The 25,468-nt window shown below is 41.0% G+C and overlaps 1 protein-coding gene across 2 annotated transcripts in view; it reads left to right on the top strand.

The window, feature by feature from the left end:
• Positions 1 to 985: 985 nt before the first annotated feature.
• Positions 986 to 25,468, top strand: part of LOC133371213 (cysteine-rich hydrophobic domain-containing protein 1-like) — a 41,711-nt gene continuing 17,228 nt past the window's right edge. The window contains exons 1-3 of one of the 2 annotated variants that reach the window (XM_061598392.1): positions 986 to 1,235; positions 2,623 to 2,691; positions 14,033 to 14,087. In XM_061598392.1, coding sequence (XP_061454376.1) covers positions 1,039 to 1,235; positions 2,623 to 2,691; positions 14,033 to 14,087 — 321 coding nt within the window. In that variant the 5' untranslated portion in view covers positions 986 to 1,038. The remainder of the gene's footprint in view (positions 1,236 to 2,622; positions 2,692 to 14,032; positions 14,088 to 25,468) is intronic. The other variant, XM_061598393.1, reaches the window with a different exon arrangement.

The raw sequence follows: 25,468 nt of genomic DNA, 5'->3' as shown, positions 1-25,468 counted from the left end.
GGAAAGCCCACCAACAGGAAGACATGAGAAGCACACCACTCTCCCCAGCAACTGGTACCCTGTGATTAAAGGAGTCACCCTAACCCTACACACCCTCCCTAGGCAGGCTGCCAGTACTATGGTTACCATCCAAACCCTAATTTCCCTGACAGCTAAGTTTCAATGAATAAAACAGCTCTGTGTAGACATGGTTAGGACTGCACTGTTAGATTTCCTGAACTCCATGAGGCAGCTTGCTTGCAGTTCTATAGTAAACCATATACAGGACCAAGCTGTGCATGTACACACATCTGTCATCACCTGTGACAAGGGTGCAGTTAGCTAGGGTACTGGGTGTGTCATAGACCCCTTATTTTCTAAGGAGTAGAATCCCTGCAAGGGTCCCTATGTACAAATCAATCAGCATAAAAGGTGAGCACGTTAGCCACTGAGAAGAGTCTTTTCACCTGGCTAACAATATGCTTCCTTGTCCTTGTGTGCAAACTGGAGCAAATCAGAGCGAAAAGAGACGAGCTAACACACATCTCCCCTTTTGTGCTGATTAGGGTCAGCGAGAACCAAGCCTCACGGCAAAGTACCTTGGTCTCCCAAATTAAAAGCCTATCCACACTGCACAGCGATTTTATTCTGGTTCTATAAGTGTGTAATTGCAGAAGAGGCAGTGAATCCTGGGGTGTGTGGTTGTGAGGAGACGCGGTGTGACTATCATGCAGAGATCTTGCACTTCTGAATTTGCCACAAGCTACTGTCTGTGAGTGACTGCACCGGCCGGGCGGCGCTTTCAAACTACAGCAATCTTCACTGAAAAGCTGCACAGAATCAGACCCGACCCCTTTCTTCCTCCTCCTCCTCTTCTTCTGTCCCCAAAATGTGCGGGTGTCACTGTCACCTCAGAAAGCTATACGCGACGACGACCGCTTTCGGCGCCTGCGCACACGCCTTCCTGCGGACGGCTTGAGCCCGCCGGCACCTTCCTCCTGCTCCGCGCGTGGGGCGCATGCGCTTGATCAGATCGCGCGCCGGAGCGGGGGGGGGGTGATGAGCGTTTTGCTCCCCAACATGGCGGACTTTGACACCATCTATGAGCTGGAGGAGGAGGAGGAGGAAGAAGAAGAAGAGGAGCAGGAGGAGGAGGAGGAGCCTGAGTCCGAGACTGTGGTGAGGAGTCAGGACCTGCCGCGGCTCCGGGACGCGTCTGAACCTGTAGCTGTGAGGGGCGCCGGGCATATCACTGTGTAAGGACCTGAGGAGGAGGAGGAAGAGGAGGAAGAAGAGGGTGCCTGATGGCTGAGGAGACTGGCGGCGGGCGGGGCTTGAGGAGGAGGGGAGAGGAGTGACGTCAGCAGCGGTGAGGGGAACTGTGGGGCTGAGAAGGCGCTCGAGGGTCTCCCGCAGGGACCAGGGCGGAAGGGAATTGGGGCTGCTGGCTGGCGACCCTTTTATTCAGTAGCAGAGCTCTTGGAGTGCGTGACGGCCAAGAGTATCTCTGAGGGAGGGCGCAGGTGTGCTTGGGTGTGCAGAGGGCATTCCTACAGCACCTTCTTTTTCTCGTTCTAAGAGCACGCGAACTCCGTGGAACAGCAGTATTCCTGAGGGTGTGCAGAGGGCATTCCTGCAGCACCTTTTTCTAGTTCTAAGAGTACGTGATCTTTGTGAAACAGCAGTATTCCTGAGGATGTGCAGAGGGCATTCCTACAGCACCTTCTTTTTCTGTTCTAAGAGCACCTGAACTCCATGAAACAGAGTATACCTGAGGGTTTGCAGAAGGCATTCCTACAGCACCTTCTTGTTTATCTTTTTTTTTTTAGTACTAAGTGCAGGTGAACTCCATGAGACAGAGTATTCCTGAAGGTGTGCAGAGGGCATTCCTGCAGCCCCTTCTTTTTCTTTTTTTTTAGTGTTAGGGGCTTGTGAACTTTATGAAGCAGAGGGTATTCCTGAGAGTGTACAGGGGGCCATTCCTGCAGCCTCTTCTGTTTCTTCCTTTTGTGGTAGGGGCCTGTGAACTCTATGAAACAGACAGTATTCCTGAAGAAGTGGGGAGGGCCATTCCTGCAGCACTTTTTATTTTTGGAAGAGCTGGAACTTGTGAACTCCATGGGGGTATGCAGGGGGAATCTGTCCTGGAACCTCTACACTGCTAGGGCCTCTGATCTATGTGAAGCAAGTGCAGCACATTTTTCATTTGTCAGTTTTTTCTTCACATCTTCACAAGGACTTCAGAACAGAAGGTGATTTTTATTTATGTATGTATGCATACAGACACAGATAAGATGGATATACATCTGTGTACAAAAAGTGGATATGAGGGAAAAGACCAATTTTATTGTTTGGGAGACAAAAGAAGTTGCAGTTGAGGATTGGTGCAGAATAGCTATTTGCTGCTTGCTAGCGCAAATGTAGAGATGCTACTGAGGTGGCTGGAGTTGGATGTGGTCATGCCTCACTAAATGCTGTATAAACACTATTTCCCCACACACACCCTGCAATACAGGCAGACGCGTACTACCCCACCTTAGCTGTATTGGGATTCAGTTATGGCTTTCTATCTTTTGGTTGCATGTTAAATAAACCCTGTTAATTTAACATGTCCATTTTCTTTTCTTTTTAATTGCCAAGTAGGGATGGAAAGAGAGCCTATACAGTAATTACATTCCTTCAGGAGAGAAAGGCATCTAAAACCCCATGGAGGCAAGTAAAATTAAATTGATTTGAGGCCTGTAGGGCTAGCAAATGGGCAGCTCTAAATAGTCTGGTCATACTATCATAAGAATCCAGGTTTCCTCTGAATGGCTGCAACATAGAACCAACCTCCCAAGGTTGGTTATTTTGCTATTTTTTTTCTTTTAGCTTAATTCAGCCAGTTGAATTCTGCACTGCAATGCAGAGAAAGGCACAGTGGTGTGTGTGTTTTATTTATAAGTGCATTTTTATTCCACCTTTTCATTTATTGTTGGCAGCCTTGGACATTTATTAAAAACAATCAACAATTTTAAAAAGCAGCCAACAACTTAAAAATAAGTTGGAGCAGTACATAAAAGTTTATTGTATATATTACACAGTTTATCAACTGTAGTCAGGGCTGATATTTTGAGCATTACAGCAGTTCAGAAGTTGTGCTTTTTTGATCAGAACTAAAACTGTTGAGTTTAGCATATTGCTTATAATTGACACAAGTGGGGTCATTTGAAAAACTTAAATGGTGCATTAGGCTGCTGTTTTTTTTTTTTTTAAAAAAAACCATTATTTTATTTTATGAAATGAAAGCCACACTGTTTTTGTTGAAACTGCTCAAAATATTGTTAATGATTAATGATAGTCTTGTGTATTGTGCTATTGAATATAAAACATTTTAACAGCGTAAGAAAACTTTTCTTTCTTGTATACACGTTGATTTTTACCATGTCATTTAAAAAAAAACTTCTTCTAAACCTTTTATTAATCCATAATAATTGTAAGCTTTTAAACTTTACACACCATAAGCATTGCTGTTTCATTCTACATTTCTTTTATATGCATTCACCCTTTTGGGTCTTTGGAAATAATTGAGCGTATTCATAGTGCTTGTCAATTTATCAGCCGTTTGCTTGCAAGCATCAGTTTGAACATTTTGGATTGCACTCATCAACCTTCTGTTTTCAATTTTTTCTACTATATTTAATAAAGTTTCTATGTCACTATTGCTGTATCTATTCCTTGTAGGAGTGCATTTTTCTTTTCTTATTCTCTTTTTCATATTATGAATATCTGATTTATAATATTACTGTGAATATGTTAATTTAAAAGCCTTTCATTCCCTCCCAGTACTTGCCTGTCTTTTTGAATTTACAACTTGTACTTCCTGCTGTCCTATATGTTATCTCTGTGTATTTTCCTTTTCTTCTGTGTTTCCATACTGTCAGCTTAACCCATCCCTCTGCTCATTTTGAGAAATGTGAATATATGCAACTCCAGTTTCCCCAATATGCATCCCTCATTTACAAAAATGTTTACTACTCTCATTCACGTGGGCCAGGGCTGCAGTTCCTGTGTTGGCTGAACTGAATGCTTGCATGGCTTGCAACTTGCTCAGCTCCTGTTCCCCAATCTACCTGGTTTGCACTTGACACTAAGTCACGATTTGTTCAGCAAACCATGAGTTGTCCCACAGACAATCAAACAAACAAACCATGGCTTATTTCTCCTCATGCCTTTGTTGTTGGCTGGGTGTTTGGGGTGGAGTGGTCTAAGAAACATTGGTTAAGGAGGGATACTAGGTTCACATGTAATGCCAAGCTATAGTTAACGCTAACCAAAGTTTGTAAGCCATCAACAGACTGTGGTTTCAAACTGGTCTGTTGGCAGTGAACAAACCATAGCTGGGGTGCTGGGATGGGTTCATACATAATGCTTAGTCATGGTTTAATAAGCCACGGCTTAGTGTTGTGTGTGAACCAGGCCAATATGTATTGAGACTAAGCAGGGGAAGGGCCATAGCTCAGTGGTAGAGCATCTGCCTTGTATGCAGAAGGTCCCAAGTTCAGTCCCTGACATCTCCAGGTAGGCTGGGAGAGATTCCCTGCCTGAAACTCTGGAGAACCACTGCCAGTCAGTGCAGACAATACTGAGCTGGAGGGACTAATAGTTTGACTCAATGTAAGGCAGCTTCCTTTGTTCCAGAATCCTTGCTTTTCTTGCATTCCACTCAGCATACACCCTTCCCCAACCACCTGAATATGTGTGTGGCAGGTGGATAAGAGGAAGAGAGAAGGCTTTTTTGATAATGTGGAATCACTTCCTGCAAGAGATGCCTTTAGCTTCTCTGTCCACTTTTATACAAATCCTGAACACCTTCTCCCCCCAACACACACACAATGGGCTTGTAAAGATCTTCCCTGAATGATGTGTATTTATTCAACTGCTTTTAAGTTTTCTTCATTATTTTGTTTTAGATTGTGTATTGCTTGCTATTGGTGTTTATGTATGCCAATGTGGAGATGTAAATGAATCAGCATAAGGCCTACTAACATTTTAAAGTTCCAGAGTGGAGTTATGGGTGAACTTTCATTTGGAGTACAGAGACTGGGCTACTACTATTGTGATTTGATCATGAATGCGGGTGCTGATTTGGTGTGCACCTGGGTGGCTGAGCAGGGAGGAGTTGATCTGACCCAGCTTTGTCCACCGGGATACTCGGTGCAACACCAGCACAGGCTGCAGGGATGGGGGGAGAGGGGTTGCTATGGTCTACAGAACTTTTATCTCTGTCACCAGGAAACCACGGTGTCTTGGAGCTGGCTGTGAGGGCCTGCACCTGCTGTCAGGTCAAGGAGACAATAAAGTTGGGTTGCTGCTGGTATACCGTCCACCCTGCTGCCCAGCAACTTCTCTGACCGAGCTGGCAGTGGCCATCTGGGCTGTAGCATTGGAGGAGCCCAGAATGACAGTCCTGGGTTATTTCAATGTACATGCTGAGGCTGGCTCTAGTGTTCCAGCTCTGGACTTCATGGCCTCCTTGGGGTTTGCTCCAGATGAAAGAAGGGGTGGTCTGGAGATGGGGGTGGATGTCACCCCATTGTCACGGTCAGACCACCTTGTGGTGAAGTTTAGACTTGTAGCTCCAATCCTCCCCTGCAGGGATGATGGACAGATTTTATTTTTTATTTATTTATTTTTTATTTATATAATATTTATACCCCGCCCTACTTCAGGAGAATTCAGGGCGGCTTACAATTAAGAACCATAAACAATTAAAACAGTAATCATACAGATTAAGACGTTTAAAATGATTAAAATCAATAGAAAATAAAAATATTTGTCAATTTCAGTTAAAAGCTCGTCTAAATAAAACCGTCTTCACCTGGGCACGAAAAGACAAAAGCGAAGGGGCCAATCGAACCTCACTGGGGAGGGAGTTCCACAATCTGGGGGCAGCCAGCGAAAAGGCCCTATTCTGTGTTTTCGCAAGAAGAACTTGCGGAAAAGATGGAATAGTGAGTAAGATCTCACCAGATGATCTTAAACTCCGGATAGGTTCATAGAGGGAGACACGATCTAACAGATAGCCTGGACAGATTAAGATGGTCTGCCCCTAGAGACTAATGGAATCCACTGGATTCCTGAATGCCCTGGGGGAGTTCCCAGTAGAAAGAGCAGGTGACCCTATTGAAGCCCTTTTTTTTTTACAATAATTTTTATTCAAATTTTCATAAAACATACAAAACAAAATCGTAAAACATTCAAAGACAAAAAACAAAACAAAACAAAAATGATTAAACAAAAAAATAAAATGTTGACTTCCCATTTGTCGCAGATCAAATCAGTTGTAGGTCTACAATATATAACAATCCTGTCTCTTAAATTATATTATAAAATCACTTTCCTCCAGTAGTTATCTTAATTAATCATCAAATCTCATAAACATTACTTTATTCTTTCCACAAAAAGTCAAAGAGAGGTTTCAATTCTTTAAGAAATATATCTATCAATTTTTCTCCAAATAAACATGTCGATTAATCCATCTCGTTAATAATAATAATAATCTTATTGTCATAACCATAGTCCAAATAAACATATCGATTAATCCATCTCATCAAAATCTGTTAGGTCCAATAATTTCAATAGCCATTATTCCATTATCCCTATTAATTCCATCTTCCATCTTCAATAGTCCTGTTAAGTCCAGTAATTTCAGTGTCCAATCTTCCATTATCAGTATTCCATAATAATCTTGCTGTCATAGCCATAGTCATATAATAAGAGTCTGATGGGAATTTCCTCTATCCCAAATATTTTCTTGCCATCAATTCTGAATAAGTTGCTGAAATATTGTTGTAAAGTCATATCTGTGTTCTTCTTTTTTACAAAATGCACTGGCTCATCTCTTGAGAGTTTTTCCATTGTCACATGGCTGCAGTTAATTCCATAGATTTTCTCTATATCAAGCTCCATCACGTCATTCCAGTCCAGAAGATTATCCAAGCCATTGATAACTTTATCTCTAATATCTTCATTAATTTCTTCAGAGATAACGTTAAATTCCAAACAGTAGATTTTATTTCTAATATCCATAAACTCCAGATCTTTTTCCAATTCCACATTTGTTCCAATCTCCAGGGCTTGTATCTTCCCTTTATTTTTTCTTTTCTCATCTCTGATCTCATTCTCCTCTCTCACAGGATCCCCTATTTCTTTAAGCTCCTGCGTCATTTTGCTCAGTTCAATTTTCAGCTCCTTACTGCCCTGTCGCAGGGTTTGTTTCGTTATCCCAATCTCATCCATTATTTTCTGAAACATAATTACTTCCAGATTCTCAGCCACTTTCTTGATTGCCATTTTTAAAACCACAAAAACAAAACAAAACAAAAATAAAGAAGAACCACTTCTTATTTCAGCAACAATTGGGTTAATATTCCAGGCTTGATGACTTCACAGTATAAACAGAGCAGCCTGCCTTATCTCTCTATGTTCAAGAACACAAAACAAATTTAGTTCCCAGCATCAAAACAGTTAGTGGCGTCGTGAAGAAGCAGATTTGTCAAAATAAAATAGACCAAAAAGAGAATAGTCCCAGACAATATAATGTTCCTCAGAATAGAAATCCCTCTTCTGTTTATATCTTTAGAATGCACTTCCAGGACAGCTTTTTGCAATAGAAACAGAGATAAGCTGTTAATTTCGTGAATAACAGAGGAGTTATAGCTCACCCAGAAGTTCTTTAAAGCTGATTCATTTGACAAATCTCTTTTTGCTGCAACAATTTAAACCAAGTAAAAAAAATAATAGAAAGAAGGGTGCTTGCCTGTTAGTCCATTTTCTCTTTGAAGAAAAGATAAACGTATCGCATTAATCAGATAGAGCTTGTTCGGAAGTCCGTCCGGCATTGCTGGCTGGACCTTTTCTCATAAATTAATGAAATCCAGTCCTCCCAACAAAAACAGGCTTTTGAGGTTGATCTCTACGTTTCTCCCTGCCCGGGAGAAATTTCATCAGTCAAAAAAAAATGTTCTGACTGATTTATATCTGAATAAGCTTCTTTTGAGGCGGGAGCCCGTCTCAAAAGCACAAGCGAAGTCACCCTTCCCGGAAGTCGACCCTATTGAAGCCCTTGTCATGCTGTGGAACAGCAAGCTGCGTCAGGCTCTTGACACCGTTGTCCCTGAGTGCCATTTCCAGCATTGTGAAGCCCAGTTTGCACCTTGGTACACCAGTGAGCTAAGGGCAATGAAACAGGCTGGATGCGGCTAGAGCACAAGTGGCTAAAGATGTGCTGTGAGGCTGATCAGGCAGAAGTAAAACATCATAACTGTGCCTACTGTGTGGCAGTGAGGGCAGCGAAGAAGGCCCACTTCTCTGCCATCATCGCATTTTCAAGGAGCTGTCCAGTAGAGCTTTTCCATATTGTCACGGGTCTGTTGCCATCAACTCAAGGAAATGGAGTTTTAGACCCCGTGGAAGCCCACTGTGAATTGTTTGCAAGGCGCATTGAGGGTAAAGTTGCTTGCCTTCATAGCAATCTTGATGCCCCATCCACATCTACCGTAGACCCAAGTGAGGTGTCCAGTGCAGCGTCTGCTGCAACTTGTTGGGATCGGTTTCAGTTGATGCTGCCTGATGACATGAGCAAGGTGCTTGTGACAGTATGGCCAGCAATGTGTCCTCTTAACCCTTGCCCTTCTTGGCTTATTAAAGCTTGCCAAGGGGGTTTGACCGAATGGATCCAGGATGTGGTCAATGCGTCTTTATGGGAGGGAGTGGTTCCAGCCGCCCTGAATCTTAGCAAGATGGAGTTGCTATGGGTTGGCGGTTCCTGAGTTCATATAATTGGTCAGTTGCCTGCTTTGGATGGGGTTGTACTCCCTCTGAAAGAGCAGGTGCGTAGTCTGGGGGTGCTCCTGGATCCATCTTTGTCTCTAGAGATGTAGGAAACCTAAGACAGCTGTGGCCGTTTCTGGAGTGGGATAGCCTGACCACTGTTGTCCATGCATTGGTAACCTCCAGGCTGGATTCCTGTAATGTGTTCTATGTGGGGCTGCGCTTGAGGTTCGTCTGGAAGTTGCAGCTGGTGCAAAATGCAGTAGTGCAACTGCTCACTGGGGCAGGTTATCATATATCACCCCGCTGCTAAAAGAATTGCACTGGCTACCCATTAGCTACTGGGCTAAATTCAAGGTTCTGGTTTTGGTGTAGAAAGCCTTATACAGCTTCAGACTAGAATACCTGACAGACCATCTTACCCTTATATACCCAGTCGATCACTGCACTCTGCCGGTGAGGGCCTCCTGCAGATACCATCATATCAGGAGGTTCGTTCTGTACAACATAGGAAGCAAACCTTTAGTGTTGTGGCACCTACCCTTTGGAATTTCCTCCCCTTAAATATTAGACAGGTGCCATCTTTGTTATCTTTTCGGCACCTATCAAAGACCTTCCTCTTTCAACAAGCCTTTTAGGTAGAGACCTTATCCCAATCTGTGTCTGAGTTGGAATTACTTTTTAAGATGTTCTTAAAGCTTTTTAAAAGATGTTTTTAAAGGTGTTTTGTGTTAATGTCTGTTTTTATAATGTTTTATAGTGTTTTTGTTTGTCGCCCTGGGCTTCTACTGGGAGGAAGGGCTGGATATAAATTATTAGTATTAGTATTAGTATTATTAATTATTATTATTATTATTAATAATAGTAATAAATTTTGAATGGATTAAGTTTTTTTCTGTGGTGAATATCTTTTTTTCTTTTAGCCCTCTTCCCAGGGCTGTGGAGTTGGAGTCGGAGTCGTGGAGTTGGAGTTGGAAGCAATTTTGGGTGGAGTCGGAGTTGGTAGAAATGTACCGACCGGCTCCGGCTTCAAAATAAATTTTGATTGACAAATTTTTTAAAATATAAATTCAAAATGTCAAAGAAGCTTCCCATGAAGTCAGCTGTAGTTGATCATTTCACCATAACTCAAGATGGAAAACATTTTGTGTGTCAGTGTATGACACAGGACCCAGATGAAGACAAATGCTGTGATGCCAAGATCAGTGCATATTCAGGCAGCGATAAAAATGCTCCTATGAGAGCTTCCAATTTAAAAAGACATTTACAGCCCTTTCCAGGGCTGTGGAGTCGGAAGCAATTTTGGGTGGAGTCGGAGTCAGACAGTAGAAAAATAGAGGAGTCGGAGTCGAAGGTTTGGCGTGCCGACTCCACAGCCCTGCCTCCTCCCCTTCCCGGTGGTGTCGGAGCCATTTCTAAATGATGCCAGCCCTGGACTACTGTGGCATGGGAATATTACATCCTCATGGGCCAAAAGACCTGTCTGTGTTGGAATTGCTTTTTAATATGTTTTTAAACCTTTTTTTAAAAAACAATATGTTTTTAACCTTTGTTTTTTAAGATGTCTTCATAGCTTTTTTAGGAAATGTTTTTAAAGGTGTTTTGTTTTAATGTATTTTAAAGTCTGTTTTTATGATGTTTTAGAGTGTTTTTAGCGCTTTTGTTTGCCGTCCTGGGTTCCTGTTGGGAGGAAGGGCACGATATAAATCAAATAATAAATACATAATAAATGATAGATTGTGAATCTTTTCTACTCAGTTGCACCTTGCTGGAAGGGAGCATATTGATCCAAGTGGAAAAGGCCCATGTGATTAGGTCTGACCATGTTTTTGAGAGTACGCGTACACTTCCAGCAGCATAGGATCACACCATGGGGGAAAGCTGTGCCATTGGACATGCCTGTCAAAGGTCCTTAATTATTAGTGGTGCAACTGCTTTGAAACCAGTAGGAGAATTACCATTGATTTCAGTGAATTTGGCATTGCTTTCTAAAACACTGTAACAAGATTAGGTATAATGTAAACATAGGTAGAATATTTGTCTAGTATTTGAATAGTTAACAGCTATCAGGAAAACCCTTCAGCTGAAAACCTGTTTCAATCACACATTTTTGGTTTTTTTCTTTCTTTGAATATCTTATCCTCATCCTTCTTCTGTAAGGGGTTTAAGTGAAACAGTTTGTCTTTTACACTGGGACCTAGCCACGCTTATGGTAAGCTTTCAAGCATCACCTTTGCCTCATTTTTCCAGAAGACAATCATCAATATGTGAGCTTGGTTGGAGTGAAAGAAAATTACTCTTTTTCCTTAGCTTCATGTTATGAGCATATCCTAGTTATAGATTTCAGCATGCAATTGGTATGCTCTGCCTCTTATTAAAAGAAAAAAAGTTTTCTGTGCTCATTCACATAGTATAGGTAAGCAATTGCCTCTTGCAGCACTATTGTTAATGCTAAACAGTGAGACCACTGAAGTCCCTGAAGAAGGCCTTTTGGCTGAAATAGATTGGACTATTAATAAATATCAGCAACTTGAGATATGGTCTGGTGTCTCTCTTTGTTTGACTGCTATTACAACAATTGTAAACTGAGGTTGCAGTCGTACATACACCTGCATAGGAGTAAGTTCCATTGAACTCATTGGGAATAACTTCAGAATAAACATGCATGGTATTGAGCTGTAAAATAATTAATCCAAAAACCACAACAGAGCAATAACTTTTATTAAGACCATCTGCAATGCCACAAGCTTTTAATTGCTCACAAGTGAGCAAGCTTTTGAGTTCTCCAGAACTCTTCTTCTGGGGCTAGATGTTAAACAAGGTGACAAGGGGAGCTGGGAGAGAAAAGCTCTAAATTCTGCAGTTTGTCAGAGTTTTGAGTGTGGAAAATGTTATGCAGACTTAATTGGATTAGAAGGCTTTATTAGATACAAAACAGATTTCAGGTTGCACCTAAGACTACTGGGACAAAGAAATAACAATGGCTGCTCTATTATAACAACAACATAAACACCAGCAATTTCATGGATCTTTCTCCAGCACTTGTGATTAACAGTACTGTGTGCTTAGTTTCAAAAAAAGCCAAGTTCAACCCATAGAAGTTAGTGTGTTTAAACTAAGTACAGTTTAAGGACCATAGTTTGTCAGTAGAGATGACACAACAAATCACAGTTAAGCAGAAACGTCCGAACTCCTCCTGGCCATGCGAGAGGAAGATTTGTGGGAAGCATGCAAGGCCAAGGTGTGCTGTGATTGTTTCAGCATATGCATGTCATGTTAAACTATGGCTCAGTGTGATTTGTGATCATGGGCATTATGTATGTACTTCAGTGTCCTACAGTTCCCAATTTTACCTTAGGATTTAAGTATAGTTAAGCCAATAATAATCTGTGTTTATCTTTTTTTAAAAAAATCAAGCAAATCAGAAAACCTGTCAGTTGACATGGATTACCAGAAAATTTCGGATTGCAAACTTACTACACTGGGACTTGTTTATAAGTGAGATTTGTCCTGTACCAGTCTATTTTATTTAATTAGAGTTTTTAATTCGGATTTTGAAGTGAGATGATGATTTAGATATTTCTTTCTCAAATTAAGTAGTGTGCAAGCATCAAGTTTTTTAAATTGTTTTAAAAAATTTAAATTGTTTTTAAAAGATGTGTTTTAAATTTGTATATTTGTTTTTAATGTTTTTAGTTACTGTAAACCGCCCAGAGAACTTTGGCTATGGGGCGGTATACAAATACAATAAAGAAATTATAGCAAGGTAGTCAGTTGTCCATGACTGAATCACTATCTACGTGTATTTCTAAATATATTTATAAGGCTAATGTAATAAACCTCTATAATGTAGAAAAACAGCAGAATATTTATTTATTGGAAGCAAACAATTGTACCCTAAAAGCCATATTTAACAAGGAACCTGCATTCATTGGATCTGCTTACAGAAAACCTCAATGCTTTCAGAACCATTGAAAGGGGGATAGCAGTGTAATCCCAAGGTTTGCATGTAAGTAAAATGCACGGCAGAGCAACTGCTACATTCAGAGCCCTGTTGGCTAGCTGCAACCAAGGTGAGGGTGGCTTTCCCTATTTTGTCTCTTCCCATTGACAGCAGTGGAAGGGAGCTTGCATCAGCTCCACTGCTGGAATAGTTTATGGGCCCGTTTGTGGGCTTGACAGGGGAACAGATCTAGAAGCTCTCTGGCATACCCTAGAACAGCCTTTCCCGACCTTTGGGTCCCCAGATGTTGCTGGACTACAGTTCCCATAATTCCTGACCATTGGCCATGTTAGCTGGGGCTAATGGGAGTTATAGTCTTGCAACATCTAGAGACCCAAAAGTTGGGAAAGGCTGCCCTAGAACATCAGTTTTGGCCAACACCATTGGCAGAACAATGCAACTGGGAGAGCTACACTTGCAAAGTTTTCTGTGGGCATAGCTGGAAGACTTCAGCACTATAAATACCACCCTGCCAATGGGCTTCCCTCTTCACTGGAGTTCTACCTAATGTGCAATATCTGGAGGGCCTCAGGTTCCCCTGGTCCAGAACTGGGAGCAACTTTGATGGATACACAAAGCAGAATAAATCATAGGTGAATGGGTAAAAGGAAGATATTTGGGGGCCTGGACTGGAAGTGTTACAGGTGGATTATTCTGTAAATTATTTGGAACCATAATCCTGGTATGTTACATGAAGCTAACTTCTGTGAGCTGCCTTGGGAGGCCTTTGCCCTGAAAGGCAACATGCAACTACTTTAAAGAACTAAATATGCTGCTTTAAAATGTGCGTGCAAACTTGATAGGAAAGTGAGGGGGCTTCCGAGTATAACAATTTTTGCATCAGTTTTGGTGAAAGGATTATGCCCTGAATTCCTAATTTACTGGCTCTGTAATTATTACAACAAAGTACTCTCTTTACAGTTCATGAAGTGGCAGGCTTAAGCAAAGAAGTGATCAACTTCTATTGGCTAATTAATACAAATTAAAAAATTAATTGTCTTAATAGACTATAATCAGGACAGAAGGAGGAAGGTGCATGATTTCTGGCATCTTGTGGTCTTTAACTTGCTTGCTAATAAAAGGAGATGCACTTTCTTTCTTTGAACGTTGTCTACATTGCTTTGAAATGCTTAGTGACCCCTTGAAAGCTGATGTGGAAAGTAGCAGCAATATATGACTTACATCATTAGAAACATAGGTTGGATGGAAATACTTTTTCTGTTTTGTTTTTTTAAGGTTTGGCTTGAGCAACAAATTTGACACCGAATTTCCCTCTGTTTTGACAGGGAAGGTAAGTCGCAGTATGCACCTAATTTAAATTGAAAAGATGCTTTCCTTTCAATTGGTTGTATGCCTTAATGTTGAAAGTTGATCTTCAGATCATACCTAATGAAGCTGAACACCTGTATTTTGAGATCCGGCCACTGATTTTCACAAAATTTACAATCAGGTAAATTTGTTTAGGAGCAGAGTGCCTGTTGCAGGTTTTATTTATCTCTCTCAGTCGCTTCATCCTATTGGATTTGAGATTCATTTAGCTCTCCTGAGAATCTTCATTTTGTCTTTCACTTCTCTCTTACATGTGAAAATTTCCCAAATTTTGCTGCTGCTTTCTAATTACAAGCACACAGCTAATGCCTTGTGCAAGCAGACGTCTGTGCGCTCTTATGTATGTACAGTGCCTTGTATATTTTAAGCACTAACAAATATTAAATGAAGATACTCTCCAAAACATACATTCTTTTTGATTAAGTAACTACCATCTGTCTCTTGTTTGTGGTGGATATATATTCATATATCTAAGCTAAAGTTAGTACTGGTTACAGTGCAACACACTTTTAATGGCATGTGAAACTAGCTGTCATTCACGTTCTCACTCTGTTAAAAATTAAGGGTGGGTGTGAGGTTTGATATACTTTGGCATTTCTTTTGACACCCTTGCTGAACTCGGTTTGACTACCAGACCAGTTTCTGGCCAGCACAGAGTTGCAAGCATGATATGATAGTGCTTGATGTTGTCCACAACAGATGTGAATGGGTCAGGCTAATTTGGTGTGGCAGCTAACCTGAGATGTGCTTGCATAATGAATAATATATTGATTCCCAAGCAGCGCACTGGGGCATGGAAGCATGTCATGACACAGGTTGAAATGTGCCTGACACGTGCACCACTTTATGCTTCTTGGTGTAGAAAGGCCCTATACAGCATTGATCTCTCCCACTCCCCCTCACCAGAGGAACTGCAAGATTCCTAGGTGCAGCCCATTCTGTATTCTTTAAAACAACTGGTTGCCCAGGAAACAGTATTATCCCTGAGTCCTGACTAACTGGGCAAAGGGGAGGGAAGGGTGCCAAAAGCTAATATTGGGCTGTCCTGCAGTTGCAGGGAGGATGCCCGCCCATTTTTTCCCCTGGGAAAATATAATTTGCCTTTTATTGAGTACGGAGTGAAGCATGCCTCAAGTTTTAATCCAGAAAAAAACTGAACCCAAGGTAGCAAGAGATCTGAAGCTTCCTTTGATTGGGTTTATCCCAGTGCTTTCTGTTCCATCTGACAGGAACTCTCCAAGTTCCGGAATAATGGTTTGTCCGGCTGTGCAACTGAAAAGTCTTTTTAATGGGAGAATAATCAGCTTTCCAGAGTTATCTTTGTTCTGCTGACATCCATGTTAAATAACTACTCTTCACTATACCATTGAAAACTGTTCAGGACCACCTTCTCTCACCTGTGCTTGGCCATATTTTAAGATCTTCTGAGGCCTTTTGCAGCTTTGGAACTGAGGTGGGCCGTGAAGCTTTTTCTGTGGTACACTGCTTGTTCACCTTAAACATCTGTGCCCAGCACCATCTTTAGATTTAGATTTCTTTAGATTTCATGTTGCAGTTCAAAGTAATCCTGCTTGCCCAAGCATATGGTAACCCCCCTCTGAACACTGCTTACCATGAAAACCGTATTCATAGGGTCACCCATAAGTCGGAATCGACTTGAAGGCAGTCCATTTCATTTTTCATTGCTGTTTCTAATTTATGTTTATTTAGAACTGCTTAGTCGAAATATATCTCTAAGCAGGGTATGTAAAATAATAATAAATAGCTATCACTAATACATAGATAAAAATATTTTAAAAGCAGATATATGTAACTAAATTAGGTAGGGTTGCTGAAATAAAGAAGTTTTAGCAGGTATCTAAAACAGTATAGTGATGGTGCCTGCTTAATGTGAATAGGCAGGAAGTTCCAAAGCATGGGTGCTGCCACACTAAAAGTTCAGCTCCTCACAGATGAAGAATAAGCATTACGTTGGCACTTATACAAATGCAAATTCCTCAGACAGAAGCTGCCAAGCAAGCATGTATGGAGCAAGGCAATCTGGTCCCAAGTTAGTAAGGACTTTTTATGCTAATCATAAACCCTTGAACTTGGCCTGGTAACAAATTAGCGGGTGCAGACCTTTGAGTATATCTTTGAGTATAATGTGCTGATAGAATCTCATTCCTGTCAGCAATTGTGCTGCTGCATTCTGTACTAACTGCACTCTCCAGACCAACTGCAAGGGAAGCCCCACATAGAGTGCATTGCAGAAATCCAATTTCAAACTTACAGGTGCCTGGGCTACTGTAGTCAAGCTATCCCAGTCCAAGAACTGTTGCATCTGTTGTAATAGCCAAAGGTGGTAAAACATTATGCTGTTGTATATCTCCCTGAAAGATCGTCTTATCCCTTATATACCCAGTCAATCACTGCACTCTGCAGGTGAGGGCCTCCTGCAGATACCATTTTATCAGGAGGTCCATTCTGCACAACATAGGAAATGGACCTTTAGTGTTGTGGCACTGACACTTTGAAATTCCCTCCCCTTAAATATTAGACAGCTGCCATCTCTGTTATCCTTTTGCCACCTGCTGAAGACCTTCCTCTTTCAACAATCCTTTTAAGTAGAGACCTTAACACAACTTGCATGTGTGTTAGAATTGCTTTTTAAGATGTTTTTAAAGTTGTTTCTTTACAATATGTTTTTAAGATGTTTTGGTTTCATATGATTTTAAAGATGTTTTGTTTTAATATGTTTTAAAGTCTTTTGTTTGTAAGATGTTTTAAAATGCTTTTGTTTGCTGCCCTGGACTCCTTCTGGGAAGAAGGGCAGGATATAAATAAATACATAAAATAAATATCTAGTGTTGCTGCTGCTGTTTATGGAAATTGATTTTATTTTATTCAAAATTAACACCAGTGTAATATCTTTTATTAGTACCAACTAAAATGACACAATGTAATGAGCAAACTAATGAGCTCCCCAGAACTTCTTTTTTAGGTGAGATATCCAGATTTTCCAATTAGTTACAGTCTTAAGATGAAATACAGATGGTATTATGCAGACTTAATTAATGTAGATCATGCTACATGCCAAACAGTAGCAAGTTGCACCAAAGGCTCCTGGGACAGAGTAGAAATGGCAGTTCTCTGTTTGTACAGTAGGCCCCCACTCATATGGCAGGTTATGTTCCAGACCCCTGCCGAAAAGCGGATCAGCTGTAGCGGGTGAGGGTGTGGAACCTAACCCGCTGATCTTCCCCTCCTCCGGAACGATCAGCTGGAGTGTGGGAGTCTGATCGCCCTGAGGAGGAGGAGATCAGCTGTAGTGCACTACAGCGGATCTTCCCCTCCTCCGGCATGATCAGATCGAGCGAGGGAGTCTAATTGTGCCATAAGAGGAGGAGATCAGCTGTAGCGCTCTACAGCTGATCTTCCCCTCCTGCAGCGAGATCAGCTGGAGAGCAGGGAGCTCCAGCCCCCCCTCCAGCTGATCGCCCCGCTGGCACCGTATTAGCGGAATGCCGAAAAGCAGGGTGCCGAGAAGCAGGGGCCTACTGTAACAGAAATGCCAGCAGTAATATGTATCTGCCTCAGGTGCTAATTGGAAGACAGAAATTTCTGTCTCTTGTCATCTGCTGTAAGCTGCCTTAGAAATGAAATGCTGAAAGAGAGGGACTAAATGTGCTAGATAAAATTTAAAAAATTAACCTGGCTACTTCTGCATGCAAAATATGTGCTTTCCACAGGGCTGTGGCCCCTCTCCAAGGTGTTACACCTTGTGTTCATTGGCTGATACCAGAGCTACTCCATCTTTGTTTTATTTATCAATTTGTAATGTAATAAAAGGGAAAATAAATACCACTGGAGTAGAGTAGCCTTTCCCAACTTCAGGTCCCCAGATGTTGTTGGACTACAACTCCCATCAGTCGTAGCCAGCATGACCAATGGTCAGGCATGACTGTAATTGTAGTCCGGATGCCCAAGGTTGGGAAAGCCTGGTGTAAAGCTTAACCAGTGATGACCATAGACTCAGGTTTGTGGCTGAACTGAATCCGTTGGTTTATTGGTGTAGAAAGCTTATTGATATTAAGAAACATAAAAAAGTAACAGAGTAAAACAAATATGTGACATTTATGAAAACAGCAAAATAAAACATTTAAAGCAACTGAAAGCAATGCAATATACATTGTATAAACTAATTAATGGTCCAAAGCAGTCAATCAAAGAAACGTAATCTCCCAACTTCCTCCGGCTCATTTAGTTTTAAAATTACAAGTTCTAAGTTCCCTAGCATGAAAGATTACAATAAAATTAATAGCTACTAATCCAAAGCAGCAACCCTGGCCTTGTGGCCTTCTGCTGGGTGAAGCTAAGGAGATTAGGTAGAAGGAAAGAAGGGGGGGGAACCACATGCACACCCAAAGGCCCCCAGAGAAATAACTAACGAAAGGGGGAAAAGAGGTTGCTATACACCTTTTATATTAGTCGGGAACTGAATTACTGGGATGGATTTGCAGACCCAGATAAGACTATGAATTACCATAATCTGGCAGGAGGGGAGGGGGGAGGGGAACTGGGCTTTGCTTCATCAGCAGTTCTCCATGCAGGGGACACACTTTGACACACTCCAGCAGCAGTTTGTAAAATATGTCATACTTTCACTTTTGTTTTAGCTTCATGGCTGTTTTTCTGCTACTCTTATCCTTTCGGATGCCAAGATGATGATGTTGTTGTTATGTGCCTTCAAGTCGATTACAACTTATGGCGACCCCATGAATGTTAGCAAACCTCAAAATCTAACATGAAGTTCCGAGCAGCTTGCACAGAAATGTCATGAAGATGACACAGGGTCATTTGTCTTAATCCATCATGGTTGCTCTACTGTGTGCCTTAAGGTCACGGTAACTGCTGGTTATGCAGGCTTAGCAGGGCCCAGATGTTAACAGTTTCCTCACAAGTAGAATTTAGACTGTAGTCCTATGCACATGTAGGAGTAGGGTCCACAGAACTCTATGGAACTTACTTCTGAGTAGATATGTTTTAGGATTCCGCTGTTAGGGTGGTATGGCTTCCCTGACTTCAGTTTTGGGGATTGTTTCCTGACATGTCATTTGGGTGGTTAACCATCTGACCATTCAGTTTGCAAAATGGTGACTGACTGGTAAGAAGAGGAGCCACTACTATGCCAATAAGAGAGTGTTGAACTGGAATCTGAAACGTCACAACTTCCTTTTTTTATGAAGAGTGCCTCATCCGGGGGTTGTAAGGAAAATGGGGGTAAGAACCTTAAAACGCTCATCATGTTTGAAAGTCTTACAGCAGGGATAACTAACCCGCAAACCTGCCTGACAGAGTTTCCCTGACAGCAAATTCAGTGGTAGATTTAAAAAAAAAAAAAAAGCAGAGTTTTCCTTGGGCTTCCCCAACTTCCATGGTGTAATTTTCAGGTGATTTGTCATTTGTGGACCCCCCCCCCCAAACAGGCACTTGTTCTTGTCTGTGTCAATTTCCAGTAGCGCTGTTGCCAGCACTACTATAATGGCAAAGATTCTTTCAGCAGACAAAGAGATCCTTTCTAAAGAGCAGCCAGGGCTAAGTGCCATAGCAGCAAGACTGGAGATGAAGCCCTTTGCCTGCTCTTTAAGAGTAAAAGGCAGCATTTCCCCTCACCTCCACTGCAGCACTGGACTGGGGGTGAGTGGAAAATACTGCCTTTTTCTTTGCACAGATCCTTCTGGGCAGAGTTAAAGGCGGTATCTCCAGTCCTTTCCACTGGAATGGGGAGGGTTGGAAATGGAGATTTTGTGTGTGTGTGTGTGTTTGAGAGAGAGCAAGAGAGAGAGAGAGAGATTGGCAACACCCACCACTGGCATGTGATCCTCAAAGGGTGGCTGACCATCAGTGTGGTGCTTGGGCTGAAAAAGAATAGCCACCCCTGATGTAAACTAGGGTTTTCAATAGATTATTGTGAAGGAGTCTGCATGAGCTTTGGGGTCACACACACCTTCTTCCCTCTCCTCTTTCCTCCTCTTTCACTTTATAACAAACCACAGTTTCCTGTTTTGCATGAATTTAGAAAATTGTGGTTTGTTCTAACCACAGTGGGTTAAATCTGAGCATGTCATCTGTTTGTAATACAAAAGCTAAGGCTTAGCAGTTAGTTACTAAATAAATAAATACTAAAATTCATTACTAAAGCATAATTAAATTGTAGAATTCACTGCTAAATAGTGTGATGACCATCAGCCTAAATGAATTCATTCAGGCTTTTTAAACATTTTAAATTTAATTTTAAACCTAATATGGATTTTAATTTATAAACTCATGGCAATTCTATTTCGGATTTTTATCATGTTATATTTTTCACACTTGCTCATATTTTAATTGTGATTTTATTTGTTGTACACCGCCCTGAGAGCTTTCTGCTATAGGGCGGTCTAGAAATGTAATTAAATAAATAAAATAAATAATAAATAAATTCACTGAGGATAGATCTATCAGTGGGTATTAGCCACCGTGGCTGTATGGAATGCCCATGTTCTTTTACTTAATTTACAAAGCCATTGTACTACCAACCTTACTTTATGCCTGTGAAACATGGACCATTTATAATTCCCAACTTCTTGAAAGATTCCACCAATGCTGCCTCCAGAAAATTCTGCAAATTACTTGGGAAGACAGACGGACTAATGTTAGCAATTTGGAAGAAGCAAAGACTACCAGTGTTGAAACAATGATCCTTGAACATCAACTTCGCTGGACTGGCCATGTTGTTCGAATCCCTGATCACCGTCTTCCAAAGCAACTACTTTACTCCCAACTTAAGGATGGAAAACGGAATATCGGTGGACAGAAAAAGAGGTTTAAAGATGTTCTGAAAGCGAATCTAAAAAACTGTAACATGAGCATCAAGAACTGGGAAGTCTTGGCCCATGAACGTCCCAAATGGAGGTCGGCTATGTGCTATGGACTTCGAAGAAGTACGGATACAGAGTGAACAGGACAAACGAGCTAAACGGAAGGCACATCAAACAAATCCTCATCGCGACCATCTTCCATCTGGAAACCTATGTCCTCACTATGGGAGGCTGTGTGGATCTAGAATTGGCCTCCACAGTCACTTACAGACCCACTGTTAAAGACCTTATCTTGGAAGACAATCTTACTCAGCCACGAGTGATTGCCAATGAATGACTTAATGACAGTTGCTGGACAGCAACAATTGCCTTCATGTCTTGCTGGTAGACTTCCTGGACGCATCTGGTTGGCCACTGGGTGAAATAGGATGGTGGACTAGATGGACCTTTAGTCTGACCCAAGATTCGTGCATTGAACCTAAGATTCTGTTCTCATAGGTATGTTACATGTTGTTTAGGTTACAACTAAAGGGGGAATTAGGCTTGATGATAAGATTTTTATCTTCAAGGGGAGTAGAAGCTTTGGGAGAAGTCTGGAATATTGCAGAAATAGAGGAACTCGCATTACTAATTAATACAAGAAATTGAAATGTAGATGTACCTAAAAGTACCCTTGGAATTCTGGAATAATTATAGCAACACTAAAATAGGAAGTTGCTGAGTTATAGCTTCTCAGTATTTTGAAGATATTCTGATTGTTGAGAATGTGTGTTTCATTCTTTACATTTTTAATAAAAGGATATTAAGATGCAATAAAACAACTGCGTTAAGACATCACATTTTACAGTGTTGGATTTTTTTTAAGAATTAAATTTTTATATTCTTGGTGCTGATAATACGAAATATGTTCCTAAAAATAGGCTGTGAACAGAATTTTTGGCCATGTTCTTTAATGGATAATGGTGCATGGCTGGATTGAGTTTTTGTTTAATTTGTACATAAGGGAATATATATGTAGAAAGCATATGATGAACTTTAAAAAGACAAGATGCAAATTGTTGTGGGGATCAAAATATAGGCCCTAACCATTAGTATGACATTTTCTTTGCCTTCAGCTTTTTCCTTGATAAATCTTTGAGCTTTACACAAATTCCTTTCCCTTTTCTGTTCACTTAATTCTTTTTAATCAGTATGTTTGTTATATTTTCAAAATGCATCATGCTATCTAAAATTGCACATTCAGACAAAAAGTCTTAGTCCTAGCTTTGATTTTTCTTAGATGTCGATTATAATTTTAGCTTGTAATATATGGCCTTAAATCTGCCATTTCCCTGTCAACTGGGGCAATCAGTTATCCTTAAGGGGGAAGGTCCAGTTTCCTGCCCTGATCTTAAAACAATCAGGGCTTCTGTGGGGAAATTGGTGTGCAATGGAGGGAAGTGTAAGTCATAAAAAGTACCCTTGGTATGGTGAGTCAGCACAAGGTGTGATTGATTGTGTTGTGATCATGATGGCCAAAGAAGGCAGAGTGGGCCTGCTGGCCTTTGCTTGTTCTTTTCTTCTCTCGTATCCTGTTGTAAAATATTATGACCCTTTCCTCCACCCTTTTATGGTGTGTTGGACCTAAAAGGAATCTTTCAGAATGTTGTCTGGGTGCTTAGGGTGTTTTACCTCCCTTTGCACCAGACAAACTTTAGTTCTTAAAAAGCTATTCTGGTTTGCTTTGAAAATCATCCCATTTTCATACCTTGTGACCTACATGTGAGAGGATGTTCGAAAAGGATTCCATAATAAAACCTTCTGCATTCCAGTGCAGCTATACTCTTTCTTACTAGGTCAGCATGTTGACCTGCATCATTCCACTAACATAGGAATCTTAACACTTCTTGGTGCTTCGTGTGTGTGTATTATTTGTGTATAAGATTGTTCCTCTTTGGTGTTGCATATTGGGAAGAAGTAGGCCCCTAAAACTGCCGTCAGAATCGACAGTGGCTGGATTCCCACATGCAGCAGAATCCTATGGTGGTGCGTGGGACTGTACCAAATGCAGCTGTGGGGGCATAGCACTGTGAAGTGATCCTGGCATAAACAACAAAACTCCCTAAAATAAGAACTCTAAAAGAGAAAGGAAAAGAATGTGCTAGGACCCTTTTTCTGTTTTGCTAGTTTTTTTTTATTGTAAAGGGAACATTCATAAACTGTTCACTATAACACACTCCCCCCATTTCCACAGTGTGAGTGGGTCAAACAAGTATGTAGGCAATGTTGCTACTGTGTGTCTTGATTCTGCTCCTCATGGACATGGATATGGAAGCTGTGACCTTCTGGTTGTTTTTGGTCCACAACTCCCATTATCTCTGAAAACTGCCCATGCTGGCTGGGACTGATGGGAGTTTATCCTATTTATTGCACTTCCACCTTTCCTTTAAGGAGCTCAAGGTGGCATACATGGTTCTTCCCCCCCCCATCCTTACAACGACCCTGTGAGGTAGGTTAGGCTGAGAGAGTGATTTGTCCAAAGTCAACCAGTGAGTTTTCTGGCTGAGTGAGGATTTGAACCCTAGCCTCCCACGTTCTAGGCTAACGCTCGAAGCGCTATGCATCTGGAAAGCCACAGTTTCCACATCCCTGCTGAAGGGGACTGATGAAAAAAAGGTTAGATTTAGTTTAGACAAAAATTAGATTTGTGTAGACTTCAGGCTCTTGCTTCCATAATATCCATTCCCCAACCAGGATCTTTCCTCCGTAGCCCAGAATCTGTAGTGGTTTTACTCCATGTGCATGTTATTAAAATTACTCTATAAACTTTAAAGAGCGCCTACTGCCATATGTTGAAGATAGATTTTTATGTGCAAATGTTTGCTATTAGAAGTTGTCTCTGAAGCACACTGCAGGAAGTGGGCTGTTCCTGTAGACTTCCTGTAAGAGCTTACCTGGTCCCTTGCCTGACTCTTCCCACTCTGGGACTAGATTCCCTCCATTTGGTTCCATCCACCATCCTTCTGTTATTGGAGGCTTCCACTACAGTTGCATCTGGTGCTAAAGAGGCAAGCTGCTTTTCAGCTTTAATTTAGAATATATATATAAACTGAAAATGGCTCGCCTCCTTAACATCTGACAACTTCTAAGAAACCTCCTGGCTCTTCAGCATTTCTTTCCCTGAGTTCTTTCCCTGTGGTCTTGAGGCCACAGCTGAAGAATCACTTCCATAAGAACTCAATATCACATGTAAGGTACTCTGTATAGGCTTGAGAAAATCCTAATTTGTCTTAATTCAGAAATTCATTTATATGCAATATTGCTAAAGTTTTTTAAAAGCCCATTAGTTTCAGTGGGAGGGTGTTGAACCGCATGGTTAACTTTCCTCTTGAATTTCCTAGCCCTTTACCATTACGGCTCTTCCTTTCTTTTTGTATTTATTCTTTATTTAAAAATTCAAAACACAATCAAAAATAAAAGTATAGTCACATGCAGAATCAGAGTATTATTGGCTTTGTTGGTCTGTCCTGAATAGGACCAGCATTGAATACCACCAGTATACTCCAGTATATATCCTTGTATATACAGTACTTCCTGGACCTTCCTGTTGTTGCTTGCCTTGTTGGTGTAAACAATAATGTGCCGGTTTTCAGTGAAAGTGTTTCTGTTTCTTTCCTTTTAATATGCTAAGCTTTTGGACGAGCTTTCCATTTAAGGCAATTTGCCATAATCTGGCATATCAATATTCCAAATGAACAGCCTTTTGATCCTTCCAGCAACATGCCACTGTCATTCTAGCTGCCACTAGCATATGTCCTATTCGATTCTTAAAGAGTTAGTCTTCATTTTCCTCTGTGAATATGTTCAACAAAGCTAGTAAGCAGTTTTTGTAATGGTTTCACCTATTCATTTTTATCCCTTACGTTTCAAGGGAAGGCCATCTCGTAGACTTTTACAGATTTGTGATGCTGAGGACTCCTTGTTTGAGGATATTTTTTCTATAGTGTAAATTATTTGAACACTGAAAACAGAAAGATGGGGGGATTGTTGTCTTCAGTGCAACTCTGAATGAGTTTGTTGGCCCTCCAGGCCAGATTCATGTTGGTACCCCTAGTGCCAGTAAAGAGACCTACCATTAAGCTTTGCTGCAGCAACTCTTGTCTACCACAGTATCTCATGAAAGTTATCTCATTAATCTTCCTCCTCTTTCAGTAACCAGTCAAGGTCAGCACATGATGCATTACAACCCATGAAAAGGCAGTGTGTCTAAATGGATGGCTTTATGGGTCCCTCTTAACACTTGTGGAAATGCTTGCAGCGTTTCTGATATCTTCTTTTGTCGTGTGTAATTTAGCTGTTCTTAGCAGGGGGGGGATTTGGGGAGGGGGTCATTTGAATGTTTACCAATCTTATTTATTTATTTAAAATATTTCTATCCCTATAATAGGGCACTCAGGGCAGCCTACAAAAATGAAATCAAACATACATAATAAAATTGTAAACAATAAAATCACAAAACATT

This window comes from Rhineura floridana, chromosome 16, assembly GCF_030035675.1.
Source record: "Rhineura floridana isolate rRhiFlo1 chromosome 16, rRhiFlo1.hap2, whole genome shotgun sequence".
In the NCBI taxonomy this organism is placed as follows: domain Eukaryota; kingdom Metazoa; phylum Chordata; class Lepidosauria; order Squamata; family Rhineuridae; genus Rhineura; species Rhineura floridana.
Note: the sequence above shows the minus strand (reverse complement) of the source record. Positions and strands in the feature narration are given on the sequence as shown.